The following is a 10,492-nucleotide window of genomic DNA, read 5'->3' on the forward strand; positions in this document are numbered from 1 at the left end:
CATAAGTCTCCTCTCCTCCCATTTTATTCGCACAACAACCCTGTGAGGTAGGTCAGGCTGAGAGTGTATGACTGGCCCAAGGTCACCCAGCAAGCCTTCACGGCACAGTGAGGATTCTAACCTGAGGTCTTCCAAATCCTAGGCCAACACTGTAACCTCTATACCACACTGCTTCTTCTTTGTAAAGGAAAGAAATGTGTTGTTTTTTTAAAAAAAATATCGCTCAAAACACCAAAAAGGAGATCTTTCCATTTCTTTTTTTATTGAAAGCAAACAGAATAGCAGCCAAGGATGAGTAGCTGTGCTTGTTCCCGCAAGCACATGCTCAAATAGTTGGCAGAAGCCTCTGGCAGAAGTGCCTACTGAGGCCTGACAGCAGAGGCCAAAAGGACTTATGGGTACATGCTAGGCTGCCGCCAAAGCTTTGGACTTAAAGGAAAAGAGTCTGTGTCCCAGTTTCTGAGATGATCGTCTTCCTTCTTGCTAGCAGAAGGTCTTCTAAAACACCATAAAATAGCAGCTTTTCTCACTCTGCTCCACACCAAAGTCAGTCTCTCTCTTCCTCCCTCTTTCTGGAGGAAAAAGATTCTTGCCAGTTCTCTCCCCAAAGTGTTCTCTCTGTCCAGATGCAACACTATTGTCCGTTTTGCTCCCAGCTCCAGGTTCAGGAAGCATTACCCGGTAAACCAACACAACACCAATGAACCCATTGCCCTCTACAGTGAACTGGAGCTACTGGAATTCAGTGCAGGTGCCGAGTCAGGATGTAGCTGGCCTGCTTTGTTTCTCCCGAATTCGATCACAAGTGGCTTCCCCAGCAGGCTGAACCCATTCACCAGTTTCAACGCAGCCTGCGCCATCAAGACACCTGAAACCGGAAAGGAAGACAAACTCAGCACTCAGAATTCCACCTGAGGCCATGTTTACAATTCAGGCCCAAAGGGACAGAGATGAGCTGGGGTCTTCCCAGAATGCTCAACACAACAGGGTACTGAGAAACCTCCTAGGTTTGGCCAACATCTAGGTGTATTTTGCAAAATGATGCTGGAAGATACTGGAGGTTAGGTACTCACTAGGAAATGTGACAAAGGCCTGCCCTCTCATGCGCCCACTCAGCATGCGGAAATGAATCTCTGGGCCATCCTTTTCCTGGAACCTTGCGAACAACGACACCAGATGCTTCACCGTCACCCGAGGGCTGAGGTTCTTCAGATACAATACCTAGCCCACATCCAAGAACACAGACAGGTATCAAGCGGCCTTCAACAGCAGGAGAAACGTGTATACTTGCTCACAACACACAACCAGACTGCTGCATAACCCACATTGTAGAAGAAGAAGAAGAAGACCTGTGAGGTAGGTGGGGCTGAGAGAGCTCTAAGAGAGCTGTGACTAGCCCAAGGTCACCCAGCTGGCTTCATGTGGAGGAGTGGGGAAACCAACCAAGTTCACCATATTAGAGACTACCGCTCCTAACCATTGCTCTTAACCACTACACCACGCTGGCTCTCCAAGCAGGTTCACAAGTACCAAAACAAAACACTACAAAGAATTGTGTGTGATTATCTGAGAAGAGCAGCAACATCTTGCTCAGTTACTGAGAAGCAAGATACCTGGACAGAAGAGGGCCCATAGCTCCGACGTAGAGCAGAAATAGCAAGACGGGGAAAAGATCTTTCTGCCTGAGCAATGGACAGCTGTTTTCAGACTGAGCCCTGACCTGGATGGCCCAGGCTAGCCCGATCTTGTCATACCTTGGAAGCAAAGCAGGGTTGGCCCTGGTTAGTATTTGGATGGGAGACTACCAATAAATTCCAGGGTTGCTGTCTAGTCAAAGGCAATGACATACCACCTCTGTTCGTCTCTTGCCTCGAAAACCCTACAGGGTCGCCGTAAGTCAGCTGTGACTTGACAGCACTCTACAAATATACACAGGCTACTGGGATAGGAGGATAAGTGATCTCGCCCAGTATAAGGCAGAGTTCATATCTGCCAATTACAAGATGAGACTTCAGAGGGAAGTTTTCTTGCCCAATGACCACTGAAATGAACATAATACCATGCTCTTGCGCTGGTCCCAATGCATTTCAATAGCATTTGCCTTGCAGAAATTCCCACTCGGTTATGCCCATAAGTTCATCACTCAATATTTTCCTAAGATTCAGAGAGACTGAACCATCATCAACATCCTGCCCTGCTACCATCAAAGAAGGGTCAGGGCATAAGATCCAATCAATATGCGCTAAATTAACTCTTCTCCGTACTGGTTATCAGTGCCAAAAAGAAACACCACGTTGGAACAGAAAGACATAATAGCTACCAGAGGGGCATTCTTGAGCTTCGGAAGCACTCACACAACTGCGCTACAGCCCAGCCAAGGGAAAGGAAGGGAGTTACCTTGTTCGGCTCACCAGGGTTATAGGAGGAAAACCTGGGGATCTTGCGGATTTCTTCCTCTGAGAGACGATTCTTTATGATCTCCTCTTCTGGGACAAACTCTACCAGTTCTGTCACCTTCACAGGCCCTGAAGCAGACTGCGGGGTCAAGTCTTGCCCCACCAGAGAGGTGCTAGGGGTCCCAGAGCAAGAAGGGCTTGTATCACTTGTGGAAGGCTGGGCCAATTCTGGCTGCCCTTGGCTGAGTATTTCTTGATAAACTGTCTCCAGGTGAGCCATTGGGTCCTTCTCATGCGTGGCTTTCTGCTTAACCTCATCTGAGACATAAAGATAACCAAAAAGCACCATAGAAGAAATTGCCAGGGGATACCCTTCTGCTAAAGCATTTCCAAAAGGGGCAATGATTTCAAGTTGCCCTCCCAAGTGGATAACTATTGGGGATATACTGTGGCTGTGTCAAAGATTTTATTCTTTTTTGCTATGATAAGGAAACTGCTGTCTTAATGTGTGTCTTCCCAGTGCAATCCTAAACAGAGTTATACCTATCTAAGCCCATTGACTTTAATAGATTTAAAAGGGTGTAGCTCTGTTTAGGATTGCACTGTAATTCTTGAGGATTATTTTATGATATCAGGAATGTGGCCCTATCTGTGGATACTTAAATCTGGAGATTGGGGCCATGGGCAGAGAAGACAGATCTTTCTACAAACCTGAGAAAAGCCCCAGACTTGCAAAAAAATTCTAAAATAGGGAAAAATACATTGGGGGTTAAAAAAAACACAAATGATAAAAGCAGCATCTGTAGCTTTAAGAAACCAATGCCCTCAGTGGCTCTTGCTAGGGAATCACAACAGTACTGCTAGCTTTCAAGGTTAGATCTTTGCATTTTATGAATTACTTTTATTCTGCTTGCCTTTTGGTTACAGCAGTAATGTTTTGTATTTAAGCTTTCCCAAGTGGTGTCCCAGGGATGTGTCAGCACTGGGGCAGGTGTGGAATTATGTACCTTGGTGATAGAGCATCCTCAGGAAGGAATGGCGGTCTGTGCCCTGGAAAAGAGCATTCTCTATTTCCATCTCACGCCTGCTCAGCTCTTTGCTGCCTGCAAATCGCTGTGGCAAGGAGAGGATGCGTTGGCGCTCTGCAATCTTCTCCTGGATAGCCTGTATCCTGTCCCGCATTGCTTCAGGGGCTGCCCCAAGCCCAGAACTCTAGAAAGACAGTAACAGCAACAGATTGCGTCTGTCTGAAAATGGTAATAAACTCTCACATCTCAGCTCTCACATCTCCTTTTTTCTCTAGAACTGTAAAATATGGTTAGATTACTCTGGATTATCCAGCACACAGGTTATGCCCCCTGAAACTAAAAGCATCCCTACTTTGCCACACAAGTTTCACAAATTAACCACCCTTAGATAATCCATCTGGTCACTTCATCCCTCACAGCAGTAACCCTTCTGGTTTTGAGACTGCAATCCTAATTTCAAACCTTCTTCTGCCTGAAGTCAACAGGATCACACATGCGTAACTGGACACAAAAGTGTACACAACCACCGGATGTTTGGCCAGGCTGAGATCAGCCACAACCTCTACATTAGAGTGGTTTTGCTGAACAGTAGCCCCCTGTGCAAGCACTACTGACCCATGGGGTGACGTGACATCATGACATTTACTAGGCAGACTATGTTTATGGGATGGTTTGCCATTGCCTTTGCCACCAAGCCCAGCAAGTAATTTGTTTTGTTTTCGCTGATGATTATAAAGATTCAGGGTTTGGTCATCTTCTTTATAAAAGTTAATGAAATCCTAAAAAACTGGAGATCAGTCATCTTTTCCAACCTGGTCTAACATTTGGTCATTTTAAGGATGCTCATATCTGATTCTACATGAGCTGTGTATTTAACTATGCGCAATATACAGTCTGGTGCATGTATCCTAAGAACCTCCAGTTCCAGCCCTCCTTATTATGGCAACATCTGCACTAGATCAAACCAAAGACCTATCTAGTCCAGTATCCCATGTCCCACCCAGATGCCCAGAAGACCTACGAATGGTGTATAGAAGTCAAAGGGAAATAGAACCATCTGCCAAAGGTTTGAGGCCATCGTTGGGAAGAGAAAGCTGCATAGTATCTCCCTTCACAATCATACATACACAACCACAGCTGCATGCCCCATGTCTCCTCTCCCTCACTTTCCAAGCATCAACTCTTACATAAGGCAATGGTATTAAACTAGCATATGAAAATGAGCCATTTTGCTTGGGATTTAGCCAGTAACCACAAAGGTTAGGCTGAAACCCAGTTGTAAAGGTACAGGGAGTCCCCTGTGCAGGCACCAGTTCATTCCTGCCCAATGGGGTGACGTCACATCACAACGTTGACCCTGTGATGTGCCATTTTCCCTCTTCATTACCTTGGCTGCTGATGCACGGTTCTTCCAGAGGTAGATCTCAGACTCTGAGAGGCCAAGCTCCCTGAGAGAGGCAATCTCCTTGTTGCTCTCCTGCAGAGCCTGGAACTGGGGTAAGCTATGAGACCCTGCAGCTTCTTCACCAAAGGGCTTGTACAGAGCTGCAGGTGCAAAGCGCTGGCGCTTGGACACACACCTGCAATGCAAAAGAGCATCAGCAGAGGGACATTCCACAAGGTCAGAAACAAATGCTCGGACAAGAGCTCTGGTATGCAACTGTCATCATAATCACCAGGGTGCACATCATGCTTCAGAAGATTCAAAGCACGCACGTATTCTTGCTACATGGTACTCTGTCTTCACCACCATCACCACCACCCCACTCCCATCCTGCTGCACTGCTGTGCTTAAAGGGTCAGTCCTCACTCCTCAATGGAAGCAGATGTGTCAAGCTGATGATGCAGAAGGCTCTTGAGCTGCCTCTCTCCTTCAGTTTCCAAATCTTCCAAGAGGAGATCCTCCCCACTAAGGCTGCTGCTGTTGACTCTGCAAAATGCAAGCACAAGAGTGTGGGGTGGCATAGGTCAGGCAGCAGGCACTGGCCCTTGACAGCTTCTCCACAAATAGCCTTTATGAGCATGCAGGTGGCTACGAGCCAGACTACACGCCCTTGGTTCTGATCCAGCAAGACAGTGCTTCTGCTGCTCTGCTATACGACCTACATACTGGGCGGTGCCCAATATATACCGGGGAGAGGGTTCATATCTGAATTTGTTATCCAAATTCTAACATTGTTAAAAAATGTTTAATTGGTGCCACGGGATGCCGCCTTTCATGCATATTGCCTTGTTGGCAGCGCTCAATCCAAACAGCGCAGGACAACGGCGCACACTCTGCTCTCGTGGCACGCGAGGCTGTCAAGCACGTGGGGTCGGACAAGAGCGGTTCTCAAGCTGTAAAGCCTCTGCGGGTTGCGGGAGGGGGGCAAGGGCTAGCGGGGGGGGGTTTCCTCCTGGTAGCGCCCTTTGAAGCCACCGCTATTCTTTTTTATATAGATATAGATATAGATAGATAGATTTTTATTGATTTTTATAACACAAAACAAACAAATACAGTAAAATTAATATACATAAAAATACAAAAAGAAAATACAAAAGAGTATCTTTGTATACTAATTATTACAGTCATGATTACTAAATTATAAAATCCAAAAGGATACCCCTTCGCCCTCCACCCACCTTAAAAAAGTGACACCGCTATTCTTGAGGATGCCAACTCCCGCCGACCGCCTGCTTGGCTCACCTCTTCATAATAGCAGCCGGCCGCCGTGGTTATAGCCGCGCCGGACCTCAACTTCCAGGATCCGCCGCGCATGGATGTAGGCAGAGTCAGGGCGAAGCCGCGAGGGCTTCTGGGAGTTGTAGTAGGGCGGTGGAAAGCGCGACTGGCGGGCGCAGCGGGCGAGAACTACAGACCGAAAGCAAAGCGGGAATGCTAGCAAGGGGGCTGCAAGCGGGTACAGACCTTGCACGCAGCGTGTCGTGAGCAGGGCCGGGTTTAGGTTGGATGAGGCCCTGAGCTATTGAAGGGAATGGGGCCCTTTATATGGCCAGCTGTCCTTGGTCAACAACAAATTGTCGCTGTTCTTTTGTGTTGAATAGATGCTATATGGTAATTTATGGACCTAATAGGGATCTAAAGCCATTTGCACGTAACAAAATATGTATTTTATCAAAGTAATTGTTGAACTGAAATGCAATTAAGAAGAAGTAGAGGTCCAGTACAAAAATATTTTCTGGTAGGGTATGAGCTTTCGTGATATTCTTCAGATATCTGAAGAAGTGAGCTGTGGCTCACGAAAGCTCATACCCTACCAGAAAATATTTCTGTTAGTCTTTAAGGTGCTACTGGACTCTTGCCCTTTTCTACTACTGCAGACAGACTAACATGGCTACCCACTGTGAATTAAGAAGTATATTAATAGTGAAATAATTATTAAGCTCTAACTTAAAATGATTTTTTTTATTCATAACAAACTTAATAATGCAAACACATCGGCATTTGGCAAAAACAAAAGTTTTTTGGGGGCCCCCAAGAGAGTGGGGCCCTAAGCTATAGCTTGTTTAACTTATACGTAAATCCGGCACTGATTGTGAGAACTCAAGAAGAGCCCTGCGCTATCAGACCAAGGTGGGTCAAAGGCCGGTATGCTTACCTTTCTATGCATATGACCCTCAACTGCCCTCAAAGCTGCATTGTATAAAATAGTTTAAAGTGGTGTCTGGATTTAATAAAACATGTCCACACACACAGGATTCACTCTTGCAGAGAAAAAGATTACAACTTCCTCTGCACCTTCAAAGCACAGCTGTATGTAATACTCTAGTGCTATACACTTGCGGATACAGCAGTACATCTATGGGGGGTGCGAATACAGCAGGAGTCCAGTGGCACTTTACAGGCTAGCAAAATTTATTGCAGCACACTTGGGAGTCAGAGCAAACATCATCGGAAATTCATGAAGTGTATATCCATAAGGGCCATGAAAGCGTATAAAAGGCTGCAAACAACAGAAAGAAGCAGAGTTAAGATGTTAGAAAGAGTGTGCGTGTGTGTTAAGTGTCAGCAAGTCGCTTCCAACTTATGGCGACCCTATGAATTAATCACCTCCAAACTGTCCTGTCATTACCTACCTTGCTCAGTTCTTGCAAACCCATGGCTTCCTTTCTGGAGTCAATCCATCTCATGTTGGGCCTTTTCCCCTGCTGCCTTCAGTTTTTCCTAGAATTGCCTTAAGATTAGCCTAATAGCAAAGGGCCGGTCCTCACACAGATAGACAAATCCACATAATTCCAGTGGCCAGGACTATTCTGTAGGATTTACAAACTCAGGCAAACCCTCAGGTGTTCAGAAAAAAGATGACTTTTTTTTACCAAATCTAATGTGAGTGAAGGCCCCCTCCCAAAAAACAATCATTCCCTGGGTTGTCTACGCACGAGCAGACATTGCCCCCCAAAAAGTGAGTTTGGGTGGTATAAATGGCACAAGGAAACTGGGCAGGGAAAGAGGCATGAGAACCAGAGCCAATAGCAAGGGGGAGGAGGAAATGCTGGTGTCCGGGGTCTTTTTCTATTGTCTTAACAGTCAAGCTTATCTAAATAACTGTGCCTCTACTGGCATCCTGTGGTCAACTGAGAAATGACAAGACTCAGCTGCCAATTCTTTCGTTTTGAAGGTGCCTCCTTGTGCGAGATGTCGGTTTTGTTGCATCTATTGGGGACAGTGATCACAGTGTTATTTAGTTCAGCGTTTATGTGAATGTCCCTTCAGGATGCTTGGTAATTACTTACATCTGCAATAAAGGAAGCTCAGATAGAGCGCACATCACAGATTAGGAAGCATACCGCCAAATCTAAGAGAATGCCAGTGTGGTTAATGAGCAAAGACAAGGAAGGCAAGAAGGCTTCCTTTAATACTAGATTTGCCCAGACAAAGGGCACAAGAAGGACCACAGATTCCGGCATAATGAATAGGCAGGCAAAAAGAGAATGTGAGGAGCATATTACTAACATTAAAACAAACAATAACAGCACAATCCTAAGGGAGGGGGGTAGTAGAGGTGCACCCAGGGATGGCGCAGGCGGACCACGTCCTGATCACTTTGCTGCTGGGCACAGCAAGCTGAAAATGTTGTTTTACTGGAAACCCCGTGAAACTGCTCCATGCAGTTACACGGGGCTGTGCTTCCCTTTTTGCAGGCACAAGATTGCACCAGCAAAGGGGGTGTTCCCAGGGCAAAAGGGCTTAGGGAGCTGACTAAAATCAGCCCCATCCTTGGGAACACCCCCTTTGACACCGACGCAAGCCCTTGCACCGGAGAAACACTGCCGCACAGCTCCCTGGCATAAGTGGCCCCACGCCAGCATTAGTGCCACTTGCGTCGGCTAAATTGGCACTAACACCGGTCACACCATCATCTTCAAGAGTTAACAAGTGGATAAGGGTGATCCAGTAGCCAATATATACTTCCAAAATGTTTTTGATGGTCCCTGAGGAAACAGAACAGTTGTAGGATATGGAGGATAAGTCTACTCACAGAGAGCAATCCTAAGGAGGTCTACTCAGAGGTATTCAGTGGGACTTAACTCCCAGGGAAGTGTTCTTAGGACTGCAGTCCTAGATTGCTAACTGATCAAGCAACACAAAGCAGAGGAAATGGATAGTTCTCACAATTTAGGAAAGTAAATAGTGGGGTCTATATTAGGATCGCCCTGAGCTGGATGGCCTAGGCTAGCCTGATCTCGTCAGATCTCAGAAGCTAAGCAGGGTCAGCCCTGGTTAGTATTTGGATGGGAGACCACCAAGGAATACCAGGGTTGCTGTGCAGAGGAAGGCACTGGCAAACCACCTCTGTTAGTCTCTTGCCATGAAAACCCCAAAAAGGGGTTGCCATAAGTCGGCTGCGACTTGACGCCACTTTACACACACACACACATATTAGGATCAGTGTTCTTTAGCTTGTTCATAAATTATATGGAATCAGGTGAGCAGCGAAGTGCTCAAGTTCTGCTAAACACAACCTCTGCATTCCAAAATATTCTACCCCCTGAATTCAAATTGGGGGAGGGGAGCAGCATGTGAAGCTATGACATCTGTGGCCAGCTTCTACAGGTCCTAGGGGCATCTGGTTGGCTACTGTGGGAAACCTAGTGTTGGACTAGACAGCCCACTGGTCTGATTGAGCAGGGGTTTTATTTTTTTGGACAGTTTCAATATCCCAGAGTCTGTAAAACCATTCAGATAAAAGAGATAAGAAAGGCTTTCTCCAATTAAAAACTTGCCATTTTTTATTTGTATAGATTGATTGTGGTTTAATGTGGACATATTTTATTTTCAAATAAAGAGAACAAAGTGAATGAAGATAAAAGGGAAATTAGTAACATCATCAGACAAGTGTTAGCTAAATATCTGTGATACATAGGTTTTTATTAATGATTTTTAATAATTATGTTATTGATTTTGGTCTAGAAATAAATACCTTTTTCATTAGAGAAATGTATGAAATACGTGTTTATTTGTTTAACTCCAGTAAATGCCTGGTTTTTGAGCTTATATAGGGAAAGGTGTTTTTTATGATGTTTTGAGTGCATTTTCCCTAAGATTGAGACACCTAGAGTTTTGCTTTCCAGATCTCATCCATTGGCTCATTTCCTTTTCCCCAAACAGTAGAATAATTTGGTTTCATTTTCCAATGAAATGACCCTAATAATGCCTCTGCTTAGGGTTGCACTATGAATCAATTCTATCAACTTTCAGAATCTGAACAAGAAGAAGAGTTGGTTTTTATATCCCACTTTTCTCTACCTTTTAAGGAGTCTCAAAGGGGATAACAATCCCCTTCCCCTCCCCACAACAGGGGCTGAGACAGTTCTCAGAGAACTAGCCCAAGGTCACCCAGCAGGCTTCATGTGTAGGAGTGGGGAAACAAACCCGGTTCACCAGATTAAGAGTCCACCACTCTTAACCACTACACCACACTGACTGTGCTAATGGAAATGACTCATGTGCTGTGGCTGGAATCTTGCTATCGTGTTATTTATAGCACTGAATAATGAGTTGCTGCTCCCACCTGCATGGAGTCTGTTTTGCTGGAAAGTCATGGGCCCGGCTTTTGCTCCACAAAG

General features: G+C 45.6%; 1 protein-coding gene across 1 annotated transcript; it reads right to left on the minus strand.

Moving 5' to 3' along the window:
* Window positions 1-716: 716 nt before the first annotated feature.
* RBM41 (RNA binding motif protein 41) lies at window positions 717-6,165 on the minus strand. The gene is made up of 7 exons (XM_056859483.1): window positions 6,111-6,165; window positions 5,235-5,354; window positions 4,812-5,004; window positions 3,404-3,608; window positions 2,398-2,714; window positions 1,074-1,221; window positions 717-868 (listed from the first exon to the last, which is right to left on the minus strand). Exons 1-7 carry the CDS (start codon window positions 6,116-6,118, stop codon window positions 717-719), a joined length of 1,143 nt encoding a protein of 380 aa, XP_056715461.1. The 5' UTR covers window positions 6,119-6,165.
* Window positions 6,166-10,492: the final 4,327 nt, after the last annotated feature.

The sequence above is a fragment of the Euleptes europaea genome, chromosome 13 (genome assembly GCF_029931775.1).
Source record: "Euleptes europaea isolate rEulEur1 chromosome 13, rEulEur1.hap1, whole genome shotgun sequence".
In the NCBI taxonomy this organism is placed as follows: domain Eukaryota; kingdom Metazoa; phylum Chordata; class Lepidosauria; order Squamata; family Sphaerodactylidae; genus Euleptes; species Euleptes europaea.